Raw genomic sequence first — 22,620 nt, 5'->3', positions numbered from 1 at the left:
GCTGAATCAAGCTTTTGTTGAGTTCCAGTGCAGTACTTTACCTGACTTTGCACCAACTCCTGCTCTAGAAGTTCAGTGTTTTCATCAGTGGTGGTAGTAGTAGTAGGTACAAGTAGGAGGCCTTCTGCTCCGTAGTTTGTAAAGAACAGGATCTTGTTTGGAGAAAAATTACCATGGAAAGTGTAAATTGTAATACCTGTTGGAGCTTCTTAAACTGGTGCTAAGCTGCAGTCGGGGACAGAAAATATTGTTGCCCGGTGGCAATTTTGCAATGCTGTTTCAATGTCAATTGGTGAGCCGTGGGAAAGGGAGTATTATGCTTACAAAAACTGCAAAGTCGAAGCAGTCAAATGCTGATGGCCTCACAACTGTCAGAATGATACTTGAACTGAAATAGAAAAAAGGAAGTGTATAGTGTCTTTTGAGACCCCCAGTATTCAGCTTTTCAATAATGTACAGTATTTATGTTAAGGTAATAACATGTACAAACCAACAGAAAACAATGCTATAAACTGCAGATTTCCGTGACAACCAAGTAGATATGTTCCATGAAAAAATCTGTGACACAGCGGGCCTGCGGCAGGTGAATCGTGATATAGCGCAGAAACACTGTCACACCATGAATGTAAGGTTGGAAAAGGTGTGCATTATCAAGATGTTGTTTTTCTTCACACCGTATGTGGAGATTGGTGGGAGCGAAGGTCGTTTCAGAAATAAACATGACGGCAAATGTGACTCAGGGGGAAAAGGCACAGGAAAAATGGGGCGATAAAGAAAAGCCCGCAGTGGAGAATCAGCGTTATTTTGGGCCCGTCCGCGCTTCCTGCAGGTGATGGAAAAGAAAGAAAGATTTGTGGAACAATTGCTCAGCAGCAAGTCGACTGAGAGTGCCGGGATGGAGGAGGATGTGGAGGAAAAGGTGGGGGGGGGGGGGGGGGGGGGTGATCGGATGTCGGGGCAAAGGAAGGGGGAACGTTAGAATAAATGTAAACATCAAACAAGGTACAAGGTCAATTTGAGTATCATCACATACTCTGGCTGTTACGAAATTATTGTTTACATCCAACCCGTGCAATAAATTAGAATGCGAATCCCCGAATGTAAACAGATGACGAGTGTGGGAGTTGGCCTGAAGTGACCGGGCAACAGTCGAGACACACACACCCCTTCACCCCGTCGGCCTATAAAAGCATGAAAAGGCAAAAGCATGACAGACTTACCGAGTTGACAATTACTCAGCGACAACAACAAAACCTCTGGATTGATGGTTCACTTTAGAAGCAACGCCGGATTTCCCCATTTTCTTGGTGGTAAGTTTTATCCCGCCGTAAATGTTTGGAAAATCCGACCAGTGCATAACTCAATTATTCTTCTTCCACAGATCACCGCGGCATGGAGATAGCTGTTCTGCTGCTACTGACTGTACCTTTGACCGCTGCATCGCCACTTAGACCCACTCTCAGGTAACTAAAAAGACACCTGCACGCTTGACAGGCTTTATCATATCTGGCTCTAATTGGTACCTCATTCTCTTGGAACCACAGCTCAGCCAAAGACAGCTCCCTTGCAGTGGACACGGTCGAGGCATCGGGGTTGGAAAGGTCCGAGGAGGCACGGGAGCAGCACGTTCCATTCCTGAAGATCGTCCCTTTTCGCTCGAGAGACCAACATCTAGACATGGATGCAATCAAACGCAGGTATTAAACAAATGGGAAGCAATTGTAGAGTGATGAGTTCAGATGTGATATTGCTGTAATAGTAATCATCATTCTTAAAGTGTGGTACTGGGGCTTACTCACTTGGTGCAAGAATCATGAAATGTAATGTTTAAACCCTGCATCATGTTATATTATTGGCATTAACTTTTTTTTTTTTAAATCCAGTATAGTGCAGGTTAAGTACAGTTTGGTTGTATTTAACTTTTAAATACAATATGTTTGCGTTTAATCTTTTAGATCAGTTTTGTGCAAACATTTAGTTAGCTGGTATTTTGTTGCTTTGCTCATGTGTAAGAAAGGTACACACTAAAAACTTCTCACTTTAGCCTACAGAAGCTGTTTATTCAGATTTAATGGTAACTCTAAAATGGCGACTGAGAGAAATTTGAATATGCTGTCGTATTGCTTAAACAGCAAAGCTAATGGTTGACTTTTGCATAATATTGGACTAAAAATATGCTCAGTTAAATGTAATTATATCACACTAAAGTTATATCAGTTATATCAATGTTTGTTAGTTATTAGTTATTTAAGAATTGTATAATTACCGGATCAAATTTCCCCACACCTGCCTAAATAAATTGGCTTTATAGCATTTTGTTGCATGTTGTGTGTCCAGAACAAATTTGGTGTTATATGGAATATTATCACATTTTGTGTTCATATCCTACAGCTCTATGTTGCATTCATTTTTTTACAAATTTACGAACATGCTGGTTGCAGACACCCGCCACTTGTGCGTGTAAAATTCCAGATGCCCCGTGGTTGTCTACCACCATAAAGTTCTAGTTCAAATGTTTATTTAGGTATTATGTATTTTTCTTTCATCCCATTCATGACTTTCTCCCCCCTTCCAACAGCTTGGCAGTAAGACTACTTCGTCCGAGGCGTGCGGCCCAGGCTGGATGCAAGCTGGGCACCTGCCATGTCCAAATACTGGCCAACACTTTATACCACATCAGCAAAACGAGCGGAAAAGACAAATCCAAGAACGTGAACGACCCCCAGGGATACGGCAGATAAGACGGACATACGGCAGATAAGACGGACATTGGAAGGAAGACATCTCCTCTGTGTTATGTTTAAAACATCTTTTGTGTTTTGACTGGTACTTGTTACGGATGTATGCTCTCTGCAACTCTATTTTTAATCATGCTTTGAAAGAAATCTTATATTATTTAATTGTATCTACAGTAATATATTAATGTTCTGATTGAACTCTTGACACAACATGGGCTTCTGGTGCTAAGTGATTGTGCTGAGTGAGGTATCTGCACTTTTCCCTTCGGCTATATAATCCAGGCTTGACAGTGTGTAATTTTTAGTCTTGTGCAAGATTCTTCTCGCTGTTAAAACATGTCAGCATGTATTGATCGCAAATGTTGGCTCCAAGACTCTTTCGTTTAACAAGGGCAAACATCAGAAGTGTACTATAATAAACTAAGCTCCCCAAGATCCAGGATCAGGTGTGACATTTATGTGGCTGTGAGTGACCACTCCTATTTAGGAGGTTTGGAGGAGGTGCAGTATTCGCCTCTCCCAACCACACCCTCACCTGTGGGCTTTGCTTGCTCTGCACCTTCCTTCCACCATCCGAAACCGGCTGGACTGACTGAGAAACTGTGATAAAATCGGAAGGGGAAATAGTCAGTGGATAATGGTTAGAAAAAACCCAGAGTGGATTGTTTTTCCTGGCATGTGCCTCTGAATCGAAGTGGGGGGAAAAAAAAACCAAGCAATGAGAGACACTGGAGACGCAACAGACGGTGGAAACAAAAACAGCAAAGCTGAGAAGGACCAGGTGAGGGGAGAGAGAGAAAGAAAAAAAGGTTTTGCAATTGTTGTGCAGGAACTAAAAGTGGTTAAACTTTGTGAGTCACAATACCGCGTCGGACGAGCGTCCACGCCTCTGCTAGCACCCAACAAACGATTTGTCTTACTTACACGATTACGCCTTCCTTATCAAACCGAAGGACAATTTCGTCGCAAATACATTCGGGCAGACGCTAGCGTTTGGCCAACGTGCTTCCAAGTGACACAGTTGGGCAGTTATCGTTTATTTTTTGTTTGTTTGTTTTGTTCCTGCGGTAATTAAAACTCCAAAGCGGCGGAAGTTAGCACCCGATTGATAGTATAACATGCTAGCATAACAACAGCGGCTGACGGAATTTACACGGAGCCAAGGTGTTTTTTTTTGGGGGGGGGGGGGGGTCACTTTAACCTGACAATTGCCTCAAACGCCGTGTGGGGCTTTCCTTTTAAGATGCCCAAACTAGAAAACGACCAGTTTTGAACGCACTACAGACTCAAAATGAGCGATAAACGTTGACACGGTGTTCGTCCAACTTCAAAGCAGCGCTCGAGTGTGGAATCACAGTGGCCGCGTTCCATGTTGCTTTGACAGGCTTGGAGTTCCCTTGTCGTCTGTTGCTGTCACCCGGTGGGACTCATTTGAGCCGCAAAGTCGAACACGGCCCTTTGTTGTACTAGTTACTGCAGTCGAAACTTGGTTAACACGATGGCTCCGCTTAATAGTACCAATACTCCTTTGAATGTGCTGTAGTAATAATCATAATAATAATTCTGTGTAATCATTTTTTCCCCCCTTCTACAGTACAGTAAAAGCTATTTACACTGTGCCTCACTGTATAGTTATCGTATTATATTTACTCATACTGTAAACCTTTGTGTATTCCAAATACCTTGTTGGTGAAATAGGTTGTTTCGGAATTTGTCCAGGTGGACAGAAAATTAAGACTTCATGGACATTCTGGATATAATAATTAAATGTAGGGACAATTGTGTATATGGAATAACATCATAAAGTGGTTGTAGATTTATGATTTTCACAGTGAGTCCTCACGGCCGTCTGGGGGAAACTATAACAATGATGTGACCCACGCCCCAAAAATTACTTTGACACCCCTGATTTCGAGTCTTCAATGATGTCCATCTTTTTGGAATCTTGGAGGAAACCGTCGGCAAACATGGGGAGAACATGCAAACGCTGCACAGGGACTCTGTACTCGAACTGTGCCACTGTGAAATTATTATTAGTAGTATGAATAATATTATTATATTTTAGAATTTATGAACTGAAAAGAGGTACAGTTTGCAATTTACTGTATGATGCTGTTGACACGCATAGCTCAAGCTTTCACACACTCTCCACATACACACACTGGGGCAAACTGCAGCATTCTTGCCATAAGTCACAGTCAAGTGTTTAAACCCTGCACGCCTCACCAGTGTGTCATACCAGCTATTTTCTATGACCTAAAGCCAACGTGCCAAGGTTTGAGTTTCCATCTCCATCATGCTCAGAAGTAAACGTTGGGTCTGTATGTGTTTTCCAGAGCTGGATTCCAAAAATCTTCAAGAAAAGAATTTGCACCACCTTTGTGGAAGATTCTTTCAGGTAGGCCATCTGTAAAGAAATTTAGTACAGTCCCCATCGATGGCTCACCACGCGCTTTTATTGACATCGAATTCCTCCGTTTCTCTTAGCAATGGCGCATTGTGCCAGTGTGGGGGGACAAGAGATACCCATGCCTCTGTGGCTCTCGGCGACTATTTCAGCACGGCCATTGTCAATCACTGGGACAGCGGCCAGCACTCCTCTGAGTACCCGACGGATGCCTTCGGAGAGTTGCAGTTTGCAGGCTCCAGCAAGAGGCACAGCTACGTGGGTCATTTTCTATCATTCTGATCAATACTAATGAATGTGTCCCGTCTGGCCATTTTTAAGGGGGGGGGACATATTTTTCAAAATTCACCTAGCACTAAAACCTTTAGTTTTTCTCAAATGTTTTGGTTCCATGGACCAGAAATTTTGCAAGGACCTCCTCATAATAATCCTAATGCCAATTACACATACGGTAACTACGGTGTGTACTCTTCAATGTCAAACAAATTAAATAGTTGCCTATTTTTGAGGAAAGAAAAAAACAAATGTTACGCTAACAAATTAAACTTTTTTTAGCGAAACAAAGTTGTAATGTTAAGAGAATAGTCATATTTTTCAAGAAAAACAAGTTGTCAAGAGCAAAGACATGTTAATAGATAAAAAAGTTAATCTTATGAGAATAAAGTCGTATTTTCCCCAAAATAGTCATAATGTTATGATATTAAAGTCAAAGTTTAACAAAGGAAGAAAGTCATATTTTAACAGGTGAATTTCTAAAATACAACTTTATTCTCATAGAATTACACATTTTATTTTGGAAAATACACCTTAATCTAAAAAAACCCCCCCAAAAAACGGGAGAGTAAAAAACCTTTTGCTCTTGTAAAAACTAGGAATTTATTCACATAATGTCTTTTGTTCTAAAAACAAAACAACTTTATTCAGACAGACATGTCAGATTTATGTAATGACGCCTTACAATCGTAGAGCTCTTAATTTGCCCCATATCTAGTTATGCACTTTTCAAAGTAATCATTTCAGAAATTATTTTGCCTATCCAGAAGCTACGGCTTGCAGTTTGAAAACCACTGCACAAAAGATTAAGCATATTTTGTCCCTGCACTGCAGTTCTTGCGGCTGTCATGGGACACACCGCCGTCGATGGTCTACACCCTGATGACGACCCACTGGGGTCTGCCTGCTCCCAACCTGGTGGTGTCGGTAGTCGGTGGCGAAGGCAGGACGAAAGTGAAGACGTGGGTGAGGGAGGTCCTCAGGCAGGGTCTGGTAAAAGCCTCACAAAGCACAGGTAAAAACATTCTGCAAACCAAGTTGTGTTATTTAAGGACGTGAGGGACACTATAATCACTGCTGCATTGAGGACTCGTAGCTCAGACTTTTCCCAATGTGTTTTCTGAAGATCATGTGAAAAGTCTTTCTGTACATGGAAAAACTAGGCAGCGGCATTAAATTTAGGACCTCCTTGGCGACGTGATCCTAAATTTGGAACGACAATGGCCTTTTCTTCCTGACTAGCTTGCCAAGTACAGGTGGCACACAAGTGTTCTCCTGTCATCTGAAGTCATTTCTGACAGCTTTGCTCTCGGAAATTATTTAATCCAAGAAACATGACATAGTTTCTTTTGTTTACTGAATTAAAAAAAAAAAAAAAACTTCATTGAGACTACATTTTAAAAAATTGCTGTCAGGCGGAATCCTCACATACGCCAAAATAATTACTTTTAAGGGGGAAAAAAAGGCATCTCTACTTAGTCTTTGTGGTTGGCACACTTCCATTTCCACTGAAGCATTACAGCCATCAATTTCTAACAAAACAGGCTTACTCTAATTGATGTAACCTAACTATTTTCACTTCTCGCTGTCAGAAAAAAACCAAAACACCTAGACTTCCAATCTTGAGGTGAGAGAATGCCACATGACTCTTGCAGAGTGAGGAAAGGTGGTTTACGATATTTCAGTTGAAGAGAGATTTGTTCTCAAGCTTTTTTCAACACTTAAAATAACAGAACAATAGTATAAATTGTGAAAAAATATGAAATTGACCATATTTGGACATCCGGGGTTTCTGCCCGACAGCGACGATTATGAACACTGCATCTTCCTCTCTGCTGCGAATCCCGAATCAGTGGAGCGACACTTTTGCACCTCTTTAGGAGCTTGGATCGTGACAGCGGGCTTGCGGGAAGGCGTCGGCAGGTGTGTCGGAGAGGCGGTGAGGGATCACGCCACTGCAGCCTCTTCGGTCTCCCTCAACAAGGTGGTGGCTCTGGGCGTCGCTCCCTGGGGCCTCGTCCACAACCGGCAGCAGCTGGTCAATGCACAGGTTATCCCCTCACTGGCGCACCGCAACCTTGTTTTTGTATTTGTAAGAAAGTCTTATTGAAGCCCCAGTTCTTGATTCTTCACTTTACCAAGATATTTCGGACAAATTCACTACTCATTAAAAAAAATAGTTTCCTCCGTTTTCAGTTCCTTTAGCTGTCCCGATACTTTTGTCTATGTTATCCATCTTGGTATCTACTAAACAGAGTTTCTTGACCTTTAATCAAAGAACACCTGCCACGAACCTTTCCCTTGATTCTTCTCCTTGAAGGGCAGTTTTCCTGCCAAGTATTATGTCCACAACACAACCCGGGACTCGTGCTGCCTGGATAACAACTACCAGGCTTTTCTGCTGGTGGATGACGGCAGCATGGGACGCAGAGGTGGTGAAACGGTCTTCAGGGCCAAACTGGAGGACTACATCTCCCACCAGCGCACAGGCATTTGGGGTAATTGCTTTTGTTTGCGATGCAACCCATTGTGTTGGGCTGATTTTTACATTCTGTCTGTGAGCCGATGGTCAGCTTCTTCCATTGTTTATAGTTTCCCCATGCTATTATTATCATTGCAAGTATTTTTACACCAATATAATCTACATTATGAGAAAGCACAGATTTCACTCCCTGACGCGTTACCCTAACGATCATAAGAAGTTATGCAGCATTTATTTAGCACTGTTTTAACTCTCTTGTGTTCATTCGTGAACTTAAGGCATGTGATGATCCTTTGGTATCTACTGGCAGCCGTTACATGCCCCAGCATGCATTTGACACATTGCTCCTCGACATGTAAAATCAAGCTGAGCGCAGTAGCAAAAATGAACAAGATGTCTAAACTGCTTTAACTCTTGCCTGACAAAAAGAAATGAGTGCAATGATCATCATGCAATTGGTTCATTCTCAACACAGCCACATCCCAGTTATGAGGGTACGCTCACTTGAGCAACCACATTGTTTTCGGCTTTTATTTCACTTCCCGTCGAAATGATCAAAATAAAAATGCAAATGAGTTATACAGTTTATGAGCCACATTAATGGTGGAAAAAGTTTTGAAATGATTTATCTTGGTCTCAATTTTATGTCACAACCTGGCATTTGAACATGTAGACTTTGTATAGCGACTGTATTCATCCCATGAGGGAAATTTAATTGTCTCAGCAGCTATATTCACCCACACGGTATACACTTGTATTATTAATAAGATCAGAATATTGCTACTGTCTTTTTAAATTTATTGTTTGTTTGTTTTTAGGCAGTGGAAGTATTGACATCCCAGTCCTTTGCATGCTGGTCTCAGGAGACGCCCGTCTACTGGAGGTAAAGCTTTGTCAGAACCGTATTGTCATTCACTTTCAAGAGTGCTACAAAAAAAAAAACATGCACAGCCTCAAGAAATGTGTCCCTATTTCCTTTTGTGCCAGAGAGTTGATCTCTCTCTGAAGAACTCCATGCCCTGGTTGGTTCTGGCGGGCTCAGGAGGCACGGCCGACTTCCTGAGTGACATTGTGAAGAACTTGTCGTCTGCGCCGGTCGTCCCGTCTTCCGGTGAGGGTGACTGTGAGGCGGGTCCCAGCGTGGACTTGAAAGACAGAGTGGCAGAACGGGTTCGCAAATACTTTCCCTCGGAAGCGGAGACGGACAAACTTGTCGAGCGTGTAAGTGCGCCACCTCTTGTCACACCTGTGTTTTTTTTTTTTTTTTTTTTTTGACATGCAGCAAGTAGGGAGGGCCCTGCGGTAAGGGTGGAACATTATTTTAGCTGTTTTTGTGCAAAATATGGTGAATTCAAATGTATTGTTTTTTTTAAATTTATCCTGTTCATATTAATTAATTGGTTTATTGTAAATAAACGCAAAACATATAAACATAACATTTGACTGTTGATGGTAATTAAGCTAATAATAAATAAAAAGTGAGTGAATTATTTGATTTAAAGTAACTAATTTACATGAAATATAAAAATAGTAAAGTAAAAATATTTATATTTTGAAATGATTGGCTGATTATAATTAAATTAATAATAAATGAAGATGGATTATTTTATTACAATAAACAATTATAAATAAGGTCATTATTTAATTTAAACGTTACTATTAGAATATTTTAACTAATTTTTTATGAATAATAAAATAAAAACAGATTATTTTATCAACAGAACTGTATTATAATAAATGAGCCAATTAATAAAATATTAAATTATTGATTCCACAAAATTTATCTTATGTAAATACTTCATTTCAATAATAATTCTGAACTCGTATTTTAATCTTTATTTAAAACAAGCAAATGTGTATACATTGATAATAACATGCATATAAATAATAAAACAATCATAATAATGAACATTGACTTTTATTGAATTCCACAAAGGTTTGCCCAGCCCTGGTCTCTTCCCATGGGTCTTGAAATATTACAATAGATGATCTCAGAGTTTTGTTTGACCTTTCTTTTAAAGCCACTGGGCTCAAAATTCCATCAGAACATAGACAGGATATTTCATAACACACATGGCATGTTGCCAAGCAATTTGCAGAGGGGCATGCATGCTCACAAGACGCCCCTCGATACACTGGCCCCTTTAATTTTTTTCCTCATGTGCAACTGTGTTGACTGAACACTGTCGCTCCAAGGCTGTTGAAAATGAAAAACAAACAGTTTAGAAATGCCAATATTTGATACTATGACACTCCTAAGTATATTTGTCGTGTGGATTATAGTACTGTTTTTGGTACCCCATGCAATGTAATACTGATCCGGTATTTTGGTGCCCTACTTAACTTCTGACATTGGAAATGCAAAGGTGCAGTCGCTCCAGCTCCAGTCAAGATATCCTACCTTTGCAGTTGGTACTCTAATGAAATGATCCCCCAAAAGTGTTAGAGTTACAGTGTCGTCACAGCTTTTATGCAGTTTTTCTACCGCCGCCTTTGATACTACGCAACTGTGGTTGTGACCCCAACGAAAAGGTGCCAAAAAGCGTTGAAGTACTGATTGCTTTTATGGTACCCTTCACAACTTACTTGGTTACTTAATAACAGTCACTTACTTACAATAGTTGCTGTATGTTATTAACCAGTCACAGCTATGTGAAAATTCCATCCTGTACTGTTGTTAGTTTTAGCAGGTTTAAGCTAGTTTGGCTTTTAAACATGTTTTATCCTCCATTGAGTATTATGCTCATAATGTGTACCCTCTCTCCTCCCTGGTGACCTCCCCAGGCTCTGAGCATATACCAAAACAAAGACTTGATCACCATCTACCACGGAGAGCAGGAGGGCCCCAACGACTTTGACACAGTGCTGCTAAAAGCTCTGGTGGGAGGTATAGTATAAATATTCACTCTACATGAAGAAAATGAGCCATGTTTCAGGAGGCAGCGTGACTCAAATTGCTGTGTGACTTCTCAGCATCGAAGCAGCGCGTGTCAGTCGACCACAGCCCGTACAATGAAGAACTGAAGCTGGCAGTCACGTGGAACAGGGTCGACATCGCCAAAAGCGAACTCTTTAACGGAGATATCCAGTGGAGGGTGAGTGGAAAAGGCAGTACTTCTCCACGGGAGAAGCATAACACGTCAAAGCATAACACGATTCCTTCATAAGTTTGAGCCAAGCAAGTCCCTCGGTCCAAAAATTGCTTGCGTCCAATACCTTCCAATGATCAAACAGTATGAAGACCTGGAGGACTCAATGACCGACGCCCTGGTCAACGACAAGCCTCAGTTTGTGCGCCTCTTCACCGAGAATGGTCTAAACATTCTGGACTACCTGACCTATGGCCGGCTGGAAAGTCTCTACAGATCAGTGGCTGACGGGACACTTCTCTACCAGCTACTCCAGCGCCGCCTGCTGGAGAGACTCGGTACACCGTCACACCTGCAGGACACTGCCAGCAAAAGTGCAGCCGAGAAAATCCACAGTGGACCAGTGACCGAGCTCAGCCTTTTTGAGGTGATTTATGTGTTTTTTTCTTTACTTGTTCTGGAAAGTTTTAAATGTGTGTTGATCATCATTATTTATTTTGCGTCACCCATTTTCTTTTCTTCACAGGTGTCAAGAGTGCTAGAACTGTTAATGGGTGATGTCTGCCAGCCATTCTATTATTCCCCCTTGGATTTGGAACAGATCACGTCCAAGAGGAGGGCAATGAGGGTATTTTTTTTTTTTTCTTGAGAGAGAGAGTATGAGGGTATTCTTGTACTCCCTACAATATGACCAGAGTTGGGTAGAGTCCTAACTTTTTAAACTTTTTTTTTTCTTTTTTTTTCTTTTATATAAACGCCTGAACGGCAATTAGACAACAATATAAAACAGAAATGTGCAAATTCAGATATTGCCCAACAGTATCACTTTTAACTAAAACAATAATTCTGCCAGAAATTGAAAAACAGCGGACTTGGCTCATTCATTCATCTTCCATTCCGCTTATCCTCACTCAGCCTTAGATTACAAGATTACATACAGAGATGATGTAACTATTTCTTTTTTTTTTTTCTTTTTTTTTTTTAACCAGCTTTCATGATGGCCTGGCTCGGTTTGATTGGTCAAAGCAAGTCAAATGTCACTAGTACTTCCATTGGATTGGTGAAACAGAGTCATCATGTAACAGCGCCCAAGGCAGAAGTCTCTCTGACAAACTAAAACATATCGATGAATTGAATAATAATGAAAATAAAATGGCAAGCGAAATGTAGCTCGATCTAATGGAGTAAAAGTACTGTCTATTCTGAACAAAATTATTCCAAGTAATAGTCAAATGTATGTTGCATTAAAACTACTGTAAAAAGTACAATTTATATTAACAAAAACTTAAATATAACTGAATACATTTAGCAGGTTACTACCCACCTCTGAATTAGTGTTCCCTGCTATATCACGGTTCGCCCACTGCAGCCACGCTACAATTGTTTTGTAGAACGCATCAGCTTGTCTTTTGCAGAAATCCTCACTATCTTGTGGAAATCTGCATTTTTGTAGAAAATGTTTTTTTACATGGTCACTCTATAGCATGGATTTCCATGTGCGTATCCCCCCCCCGAGAAACAGGTCTTCAGCGTATCTATACGTTTATCACCAACCTGTTTGCTCTCTTGCCAGCGTGCCAGTAAGCTGCTGCGTGGAGACTGTTTGTATCGTGAGAAGCGCTGCCTCTTCCCATGGGCATCGCTCTTCATCTGGGCCGTCCTCCAGAACCGCAGCGAGATGGCCACTTTCTTCTGGGAGATGGTAGCTTTACAAACTGAGAGAAATTGACTCATTTAATTCAACAAAACACTCTCAAAAATGTCACTGTCTAATTTGAAAGACTTTTTTTTCCCTTTTTTTCCCCCAGGCAGGCGAATCGGTACTGAGCGCTCTGAGTGGCTGTAAGATGCTGAGGGAACTTTCTAAACTGGAAGCTGAGACTGAAAACAAACTATCCATGAAAGAGTTGGCCCAGAAATTTGAGAACCTGGCACACGGTAAAAGCAGGAATCTGTTCCTACTGGACTCATAGACTATTCACAAAAAGTTAGGGATAATGGGCTTTAGGGTAAAATTTCAGGATGTACCTAAAATGCACTTTGACCTTCTCTAATATAATTTCACCTGAAAGCCAAATATCTGAAATTTTTGTGATTATTGTATATTTTATATACTTTTGCCTTATTGTTTATTTTCGGAATTTCAGATATCTTCAGTTCTTGTTACCGTAGCAATGAGAGTCGCTCCTTCACCCTGCTGATCCGCAAATCCCCGGTCTGGGGCGGCACCACCTGCCTCCAAATGGGAATGGGTGCGGATGCGCGCCTTTTCTTCAGCCATGATGGAGTGCAGGTAGCTTGCTTTGTTTCCCCGGCGCTCACTTTCAAATAGACAGATCGTTTGGCCTGTAGTCAATAGAGTCTTTTCTCCCTACAGTCTCTGTTGTCCCAGATCTGGTGGGGTGACATGAAGAGGAACACTGAGGTGTGGAAACTACTGCTCACCTTCTTCTGCCCTGTCCTCTGCTACACGAACTTGATCTCTTTCAGGTGACATCAACTCCCTTTTTAGTTTCCGCCTGCCAAACAACTTGGAATGTGACCTGAATTTTCCATAAAAATAGTCTAAAAATCAAAGAAGAATCCAGTAAAGATTACCAAAATAACTGATCTGTACCATATTTCTTTTTATTTATTTATTTTTTACTTTGTAACTTTGACTGTCAACTGCTACCTACTTCCTGTGCAACCGTGTGAATAGAATTGAAAGAAGCCAAAATGATTCACCGTCCTTCTCCTTTTTATAGATGTCAACTTTATTAATCCCCAAGGAAAGTTAAATGCAGTCTCCTGCTCACTTGCATACCTCAATGACGCTCACGTAACATAAATCTACAAAACAATCAAAACACAAGAAATAAATAATAAGAAAACTATTCAATACACATTAAAACGCCCCTTGTATTGCTCTTCGTAGTTGAATTCATTGGTGGGTTGGTATGATGTCACTCTACTTACTCCACTCCACCTTGCAGGACACCAGATGACCAACAGCAGGAGAAGGAAGTGAAGCCCAGCGAGGACGGCGTTGGCCGGGAAGACAGCCTTTATGGCACCACCGTCTTCTCCTTTGCCGACATTAAGCACATGTAATCATATACAGAGAACCGCTGTTCATGGCGAGGGAGACATTCCAGTCGTTGAAAATACGCAATTTGGAGAGATGGTATACAATAATATTTGAGCACACACAAAAATCGCAAGCATAACATTCATAGAAAATAGTATGTACAGTATCGAAGTGTTCTCTGAATACAACTAGGTGGCAGTAATGCTTTAGGTATGGAGTAAGTCCACCCTTCTTGAAGCATATCCAGGAGTTTTAGCTTCTCCTGAATGTTCAAGATCTCAATACAAATTAGACATATTTCTCAATACTAAACTGTATTTAAAATAAAATTTAAAAAAGCTGTAAATTCCCATAAAACCATCACTATAAACCGCAGATGTCTGCAATGTAGCAACGATTTCTGGCACAGACAAGTACAGTGTACCTCTGAAACAATTTGCGAATTAGCAGGCTGTGGAAGGCGAATCTCGAAATAGCAGGTTCCAATTTATCGCATTTGACGGTTATGCCTTTCACTTGACTGAAATATTTTTTTTGCGGTTGCACTTCCAGTGAAGCAGACTCACAAGGAGTATACTCTCCCAGGACGGCTACCATCAGAGGTGAGTCATTACTTCTACTGTAAATACCGACCTAATTGCTGATTCAGGCTATGAGCCAATGACGTCAGCGTCTCTTTTTGTCTAGGCATACAGCGCTCGCCTAAAGCTCCCGAGCGGCCGTTCATTGTGTCGAGATGGCGTCAGTTCTGGTTTGCGCCAGTCACCTCCTTTTTGGGAAACGTCCTCATGTACTTCCTCTTTTTGCTGCTTTTCGCCTACGTGCTGCTGGTGGATTTCAAGCCGCCACCACCTGCGGGTCCGGCCATAACCGAGCTGGTGCTTTATTTCTGGGTGTTCACCATGGTGTGTGAGGAGATACGAGAGGTAATTGAAGCGAGATGATTTGTATACATCAGGGGTGTCCCAAGTCCTAACCAGTGGCCATTTGTGGTCTGCTGCACGTTTTTCATTGGCACATTACGTTTTTCATTGGCACATAACACATAATTGTATTACAGTGAATCACCGCGTATTCAGGTTTTTTTTAAATTATTTTTTTTAATAAAACCTATCCTCCGTTATTCGTAAATATCTTTCTGCTTCTCTCACCACTACTAATAGGTTGTGTAGACGACTTTGCTGTTACAATTTGCTTGTATTCCCTCACATTTATTCACAAAAGTTTAAAGTTGCGTTTGATGACTTAATAGCATTTATGTGAAGTGCTAGTGGGCATATTTGCCAGTGTGTGATGTCACGTCAGTGTATGCTAGAGTTACTCCAGTATGCTATCGAATACTATTGATGAGTCTCATGCGAAGGAGCTTTGTTTGTGTTGAATAATATAACTACTAAATACAGTCATTTATGTAACACTTGTTCGGGATTGTGCACATGCTAGATGCATGGTGTGAATGCTTTTATGATCCTCTCCATTTTAAGTGCTTTGATGCCATCTTGTGACATCTATATGCAATTACAAAACCCCTTTCGAGAAGTCAATTATTTGTGGATTTTCACTAGTCGCGGCAGAGCTTGATCCCTATCCCCGCAAATAGCAGGAGTTCCTTGTAATTAGATTAAACCTGGCCCGCATCAAACGGTTACAAGAAAAAGTCCAAATGTTGAAAGCGAGAACACTTTTTTATTTTTATTTCTTTTAAATTCTCGTTTAATAAATTTGTCACACAATTTAAAATTGCTCATACATTCCGATGTTCTAATATATCACACTTATCATTTTTTAAAACATGTTTTAAGTTCAATCTTACAAGATATCACTCATTTGTTTAAATTATTTGTTTAGGTATCACACTGCTACTAATAACTTTGCTTCTGAAATAGCAGGCAAGCAAGAATGCATGCAAAATGTATTTATATTGCAACGTTCACAGACAAAAAGCCACATAAAACAAAATAGAGGCTGAACAAAACTGATCACAGATTAAAACGATTTAAATGCCTGGTTAAAAAGCAAGGTCTTCAAGTCATTTGTAAAATCTTTTGACTGACTCTAAAAACCTCAGAAAGTTAGTAAAGGGCTCCACAGTTTTGGGGCAGCTGTTTAGAATAACAAACTAACAAATAGCTTTGTCACTGATAAAAGCAAATTGAGATTTAGATTTTCTTTGTTTTGTTTTCTTTAAACACGTTTAACTGCGGCGGCACGGTGGAGGGCAGGTTTGAGCGTCTGTCTCACAGTTCTGAGGACCTGGGTTCAATCCCCGGCCCTTCCTGGGTGGAGTTTGTATGTTCTCCCCGTGCTCGCGTGGGTTTTCTCCGGGCACTCCGGTTTCCTCCCACATCTCAAAAACATGCGTGGTAGGTTAATTGAAGACTCTAAATTGCCCGTAGGTGTGAACGTGAGTGCGAATGGTTGTTTGTTTATATGTGCCCTGCAATTGGCTGGCAACCAGTTCAGGTTGTGTACCCTGCCTCCTGCCCGATGATAGTTCCCACGGCCCTTGTGAGGATAAGCGGAGCAGAAAATGGATGGATGGATGTTTTACTGCATAATGTCATATAATGTACAACATATTGAATTAGTTTTTAACACACCTTTAGCACCACCACCTCTTCCATATTTCTGTATGTGGCAATCAGTGGAAATAGCTTGGACACCCCTAGTATACATGCATTGACATTACAATTTATGCTTTGACTTTTACCGATCTTGTTTTTTCTTCCAAGACCTTCTTTTTAGGGACAATGACTTTGCGCCAGAGACTCAGAGTGTACATTCAGGATGTGTGGAACAAATGTGATCTCACTGCCATTATTCTGTTCATCATTGGACTAGTTTGCAGGTAATGGCTCATCCTCATGTGTTACCACTGAGGTGTTTCCCAACCTTTATTATAGAGCTAAGACACATATTTTACATTAGAGAAATATCACACAGGACACCACCAAACACCCAAGATTTTATTTATTTTTTTAAATCTCCCTGCACAAAGAGTTAAAATATTATTTGAAACAAATACCATGGCTCATCTGTCATGAATTGATCAGTTAAGAAAAAGGCAAAATACTGCAAGTGAATAAAAATAGCGTTATTTAATTTTTAAATTGTTTCTATGGTTAATGAGCCTTCCCACCTGTGCCATTGCTTTAACGCTGTCACATTTTGTAATGTCTCTGCCACTCCAGTTCTTGGCAGCCTTGTACGAAGTTGACGCATTTTCAGACTCTCAGGCCCGCTTCTGTCTTGGCTCCGCGCCTATACGCAACCCTGCTCGACAGGTGTGATTTTAAATGACAGATAAAGACGAGCAAACATGATTGTACGTCAGTCTTTTCCAGTTGGGTAGATATTGTAACCACTGTAAACACTTGCTCTTGTTAGGTTAGAATAACACCAGTTGACATGCTATCTTGACAGGTACACATCTATGTAAACAATGTCTTGTCAGGTGAGAGGATAATCTATACACTCCTTGTCCAAATTCACAGTCTGTAATGAGCAGTGTTACCAACACTTATTAAGCATTTCTATCTCATTGTTATACCCGTCATTACACATCGCTTGCATAGATGAATGAACGAAGATACGAAGATCTTGTTGTAAATAAATTATGTTATTGGGCCTAATTAAGTGAAATTGGATAATTTTCCGCACCTCTCCATTCATGCCACTTCTGTGCTCATGCGGCGAGATTTTAGTTTTCAAAATAATATGGACTAGTCACGGGTAAACTGTTATTATGCAAGTGTATCTGTAAACATAGACATTAGCTAATGTTAGCTAGCCACATTAGCTGAATAAATAACAAAATAGAGTCACGGGTAAGTGTTTTAGTTAATGTTAGCTAGCCACGTGGTTTGGAGGCGATTTCACACTGCACGTGTACACTCATGGAGAAGTTGGGATTCACTGTAGAGAAGCCATGACAATTGAGCACTACAGGGCGTCGGTAGCACATAGTTTTTAATGCAGTCTGCCTGCGTTTCAGGATGTTCAACTGGTCCTATGAACTCGGCCGAGATGTCTTGTGTGTGGACTACATGGTCTTCACACTCCGCCTCATTCACATCTTTGCCATTCACAAACAGCTGGGACCTAAAATCATCATAGTGGGGAAGATGGTGAGGGGAAAAAAAGGGACAAAAGACACCTCGAATGTACTTAATGAGTATTTCTCACCTTTTTTAAATGTTGGTGTGTTGTTCAGATGAAGGATGTCTTCTTCTTCCTCTTCTTCCTGGGGATCTGGCTTATGGCCTACGGTGTGGCCAACCAAGCTTTGCTGTATTCCTACGACCCCCAACTTGACCGCATCTTCCGTCGGGTTTTCTACAGGCCGTACTTGCACATTTTCGGACAGATCCCCGTCGAAGAAATGGACGGTATGGGCGTATGTGTACATTGGCCGCTGTTTACTTAAAGAGTTTGTGGTTTAAGTAATGATAATTTACATTAATAAATAAAAATAATGATAATTGTTTTTTTTTTTCCATTTGTTTGGTTGTGTATAATTTCCTTTCTACATTTTTTTTGATGTAACAATCTAAATTTGTTTGATAAGATTAAAGTTCATGTATATAATAAAAGATTATTCATAGTTACCCCATTACTGTTTTGCGAGAAACCTCTTCGACATTTGTACACAAATTGCTATGCATTTACATTTAAAATGGAACATTTTACATTATTTACATAAGAAAATGTTGTACATGTGAGATCAGAAAATACAGTGGGGTTTATAAAATCAGTCTCACCTCAGTATGGATTCTTAGATACAAGTAAATATACATATGAATACTGTACAAAAATAAACTTATTCAGTGTAAGTGTACAATGAAAGTAAAGAAAAATGTGCATGTTTTATACACTTATAACTTATGGATATTTTATTACTGGTTATCAGTAAATTTAACTTAAGAAATTCAACAATTCTATTGGTGTACTGTAGATAATATATAAAAAAAAGAAAATCAAGTTTTAAGACCTTTTTTTTTTTAAAAAAAAGGCAAGTGCATGCATGGTTACCAGTTTTAAAAATTCTTGCCAAGTCAAATTTTATTTTTTCCAAGTCAATAATTTTGGTTAAATTAAGTAATACTCATAATTTCCTCATGTCAGACGTTTTGCAGTGTGGGAACGAAACACTGGGAGACCCTGACTCGACTGTTGTGACTGGTATCCGATTGTAGCATGTGAATACATGGTTAGAAACTGTAATATCAAACATTTCATTTGGATTTGGCATAAAAATGTTTCCATTTACCATCCTTATCTAATCTCATCGCAATTTCTTCTCTTGGATCCCAAAGAAATTATAGCATTTAGATTTCTTTCACTGATGAGTTTTTCCGACTGATTTTCTCTCATCTGCATTACTCCTAGTGGGGAAAGACTGGGACATGCCGTGCACCAACAATGTAACCCTGATTGACGGCGGTGCAGAGCCGTGTCGAATTACGTACAGTAACTGGCTGGTGGTAATCCTGCTGGTTATTTATCTGCTGGTCACCAACATTCTGCTCATCAATCTTCTCATCGCCATGTTTAGGTAAACATGTCTTCACCGATGTCTCATAAATCAGGAGTTCTCCAACTTTTTAGGTCCAGAGACCCCTTACTCTTTACTTAGAGACCCCTAGTGCCAGTAAAACATAACTACTAATTCTTAACTTTCACCACTGCTGCACTGGTTTGTCTGTGCAGTTACACCTTCAATGAGGTGCAGGCAAACAGCGACATTTATTGGAAGTTCCAGCGGTACAACCTCATCGTTCAGTACCACTCGCGCCCCTCGCTGGCGCCGCCCTTCATCATCATCTCTCACATCAACCTCTTCATCAAGAGGAACATACGCAAGGTGTCCTCCGTCAAGATCCACCACTTCGGTCAGTGTTTTCTCTCGTGTTTAAGATGGGTCCTTGCAAAGTTGGCGAGGGTGAACGGCTGTTTCTGTTTGTGTCCCACCAGTGTTGGAGCTAAAAGGGAAGGCAGCAAACAGGCTTATGACGTGGGAAACCATTCAGAAGGAGGACTTCCTGACCACTCAAAACAAGATCCAGAAGAGCAGCGACTCAGAGAGGCTCAAGCGCATGTCTGCCAAGTGAGGACAGGCTTTTTATTTGTTAGTTAAAATGACTGAAATAATTTCTAGGAGACTTGGATAAGTTTATAGATGATTTAACATTATAATGGTGGCCACACAAAATATTGCCACTTTGGGCACAATTTGGACATTTTCACTTAGTGGTGTACTCGCTTTTGTTGCCAGTGTTTTAAACATGAATGACTTTGTGTTGAGGTTTTTTGAGGGGACAGTAAATTTACACATTTATACAAGCTGTACATTTGACCACTTTACGTCGTAGCAAAGTGTCATCCCTTAAGTGTTGTCCCATGAAAAGATGGAATGAAATATTTGCTATATTAAATCAACATATATATTATTGTGATTGTAGTGGTGCAGTAGTTAGTTGTTGCTAATGCAGTATGTTGCCCCTCATACCTGAATGAGCTTACCAATACATTATAAACCTTATGATGTTTTACATCGCTGCACCAACAAGTGTTAAATCAGTTAAAATGGAGGCAAATGGCTTTTTCTGTAGGGTGGACGGTGTGATGAAGCATCTGAGCGAAAGCAGAGACTTTGACCACAGGCTTAGGACATTGGAGAGTGAGGTAAAATTACAATTGTGAAGTTTATTTAAGTTGTACCTTGTTATTGTGACTCATGCAAAACACCTTAGCGGTTTGTATTTGTGGAAGATAATCTTAATAACACCTTGTTGATGTCTTAAATGGTAATATAAGGATATAAAAAGAAGTAGCTTTTGTGTGCTGAAATACAATAATCACAAAAAGTTAGGGATATTGGCCTTTTGGGTGAAATATCACAATGTACCTAAAATGCACTACAACCTTTGGGTGTGAACTTAATTTGATCTTCTCTAAACATTCGAACGTCCAGACAATCAATCAATGTTTCGGGAGTTTTTGCACAACTAGCTGCTCTCCGATAAGGAGCTGCACGACAAAATTCAAAACACATGTTGCATCCATAAATTGCTAATACATTTCCTGATTCATTTAGAAATGGCATTTAAAGCAGTCCTCTTCTTCATCTTGCCGTTCACATTTTGACATCATGAGGACGCCTAATGATCAACAGTAGTGATGTCAGGGAAAACAACTGAGTTCAGGGTGGCAGGGACACCAAAGGTTGTGTTCCAGTCCCGTCCTTCACGCACAACACCTTAATCCAAACTATAGAGCATTACTAAAAATGGACTAAGTGGACACATTTTCCAATATCAAATTTCTAAATTCAACTCAAATTTCTTAAGTCCCTTGCTTGGAGCTGAAAAATGGTCAAAGTCCAACAACATGGAAAAAAGATCTGGAGTCCGAGCAGTACTTGCCACAAAAAAAATTATTCTCAAACGGAGAACAGAAATTCATGAGCATCTCCCGACTGAGACTGAAGAACAGTGGACAACACAGGCTTTTATATGGTACATACTATCATGTCATTTTCGACAATACCGTTTTTTGATTGTTCATGCCTGGATCCTTTTGTAATGGTGTCATAACAATGATTATGCAAGTCTAATTTTACTAGGTATGCTTCCTCCGGTTGTTGTATGACTAGTTGTCTAGCTATTTGTGAATCATTGTGTTATCATGACTGATTCTTTATTCGGTGGCATTGACTTTCACCCTCTGCAGAGGAGATGAGCTGATCTATTCACATTTTCCTCACGGACCTTGTTTTGGTTTTACAGCAAGTGTAATGACACTGGAATCCAGAAATAAAATTGACACCACAGTACCTTGCCTTTTAAAACAATTTTTCATCATGTTATCAAAAAACACATTACTGATATTATCTTACGTGATGATTGATTCAGTTGTCTTCATCGATGTTACTGCCTCACAGATGGAGTATTGCTCCAGTGCGCTGAGCTGGATTGTCGATACTTTGGCCCAAGGTAGCTCATTCAAACCTCCTCGGCCTCCCCCAACACTGAGAGGTACTTCCTGAAATTGTACTAGTTAATACTACTACTACTTGTATTACCACCCTTTTGTGGTTTTTTTTAACCTCACTCTTATTTTTTATTTTTTTTTTTACACAGATTCATTCACGCCATCATCTTCTGGTTCTTGACGCAGCTGTAGGTGGGGAGGGGGTCAATAAAAGACATTTTTCCCTTTTGCCTGCCAGACTATATTATGACTGCCCTCAGTACGAAGAGGAAAAGGAGTCATCCCTACATTGTTACAGGATTGAATGTAATACTTGTACGTTTTTTTTTTACCTTTTTTTTTTTTTCTTCAAGTGCAATGTTTGCTATTCAAATGCCAAACTATATTTATAGTCTACCACTGGATAATGTATATATTTAACACTAACTAAATATGGTGTGACACGGGGGGGGGCTGAATGTATTGCATGTTAATTCACATTTGATGCTGAATATGTATGTTGTCACTTTATTTTGTTGATAGATTTACACTTAAGGAATCGATTGTCTACTTTTACTTTTTTAACTATG

The 22,620-nt window shown here is 40.2% G+C and overlaps 2 protein-coding genes across 3 annotated transcripts in view; one reads left to right on the top strand and one right to left on the bottom strand.

Annotated features, from left to right (window-relative positions):
• The window catches only part of si:dkey-94f20.4 (synembryn-A), a 16,256-nt gene extending 12,142 nt beyond the window's left edge, over positions 1 to 4,114 (bottom strand). The window contains exons 1-2 of one of the 2 annotated variants that reach the window (XM_061664003.1): positions 3,274 to 4,114; positions 1,524 to 1,671 (exon numbers count right to left, since the gene is read on the bottom strand). The gene's annotated coding sequence lies outside the window, so the exon portion shown is untranslated. The remainder of the gene's footprint in view (positions 1 to 1,523; positions 1,672 to 3,273) is intronic. The other variant, XM_061664002.1, reaches the window with a different exon arrangement.
• Positions 3,228 to 22,620, top strand: LOC133395241 (transient receptor potential cation channel subfamily M member 4-like). Its single transcript, XM_061664001.1, has 28 exons — positions 3,228 to 3,519; positions 5,075 to 5,136; positions 5,226 to 5,403; positions 6,253 to 6,433; positions 7,299 to 7,468; positions 7,739 to 7,916; positions 8,719 to 8,783; positions 8,888 to 9,121; positions 10,685 to 10,787; positions 10,874 to 10,995; positions 11,135 to 11,416; positions 11,516 to 11,617; positions 12,563 to 12,691; positions 12,798 to 12,927; positions 13,137 to 13,282; positions 13,367 to 13,479; positions 13,965 to 14,078; positions 14,612 to 14,661; positions 14,747 to 14,985; positions 16,792 to 16,907; positions 18,054 to 18,186; positions 18,273 to 18,447; positions 19,448 to 19,613; positions 19,769 to 19,950; positions 20,033 to 20,165; positions 20,671 to 20,743; positions 22,002 to 22,095; positions 22,201 to 22,620. Exons 1-28 carry the CDS (start codon positions 3,457 to 3,459, stop codon positions 22,230 to 22,232), a joined length of 3,765 nt encoding a protein of 1,254 aa, XP_061519985.1. The 5' UTR covers positions 3,228 to 3,456; the 3' UTR covers positions 22,233 to 22,620.

The sequence above is a fragment of the Phycodurus eques genome, chromosome 19 (assembly GCF_024500275.1).
Source record: "Phycodurus eques isolate BA_2022a chromosome 19, UOR_Pequ_1.1, whole genome shotgun sequence".
In the NCBI taxonomy this organism is placed as follows: Eukaryota; Metazoa; Chordata; class Actinopteri; order Syngnathiformes; family Syngnathidae; genus Phycodurus; species Phycodurus eques.
The sequence above is the reverse complement of the archived record's forward strand: the minus strand, read 5'-3'. Positions and strand labels throughout refer to the sequence as shown.

Bases quoted from the DNA above. Each gene is read 5' to 3' on its own strand.
- LOC133395241 (XM_061664001.1), top strand. From the start codon at position 3,457: ATGAGAGACACTGGAGACGCAACAGACGGTGGAAACAAAAACAGCAAA. The intron at 5,137-5,225 runs GTAGGCCATCTG...CGTTTCTCTTAG, and splicing joins TTTGTGGAAGATTCTTTCAG to CAATGGCGCATTGTGCCAGT. The intron at 19,951-20,032 runs GTCAGTGTTTTC...GTGTCCCACCAG, and splicing joins CGTCAAGATCCACCACTTCG to TGTTGGAGCTAAAAGGGAAG.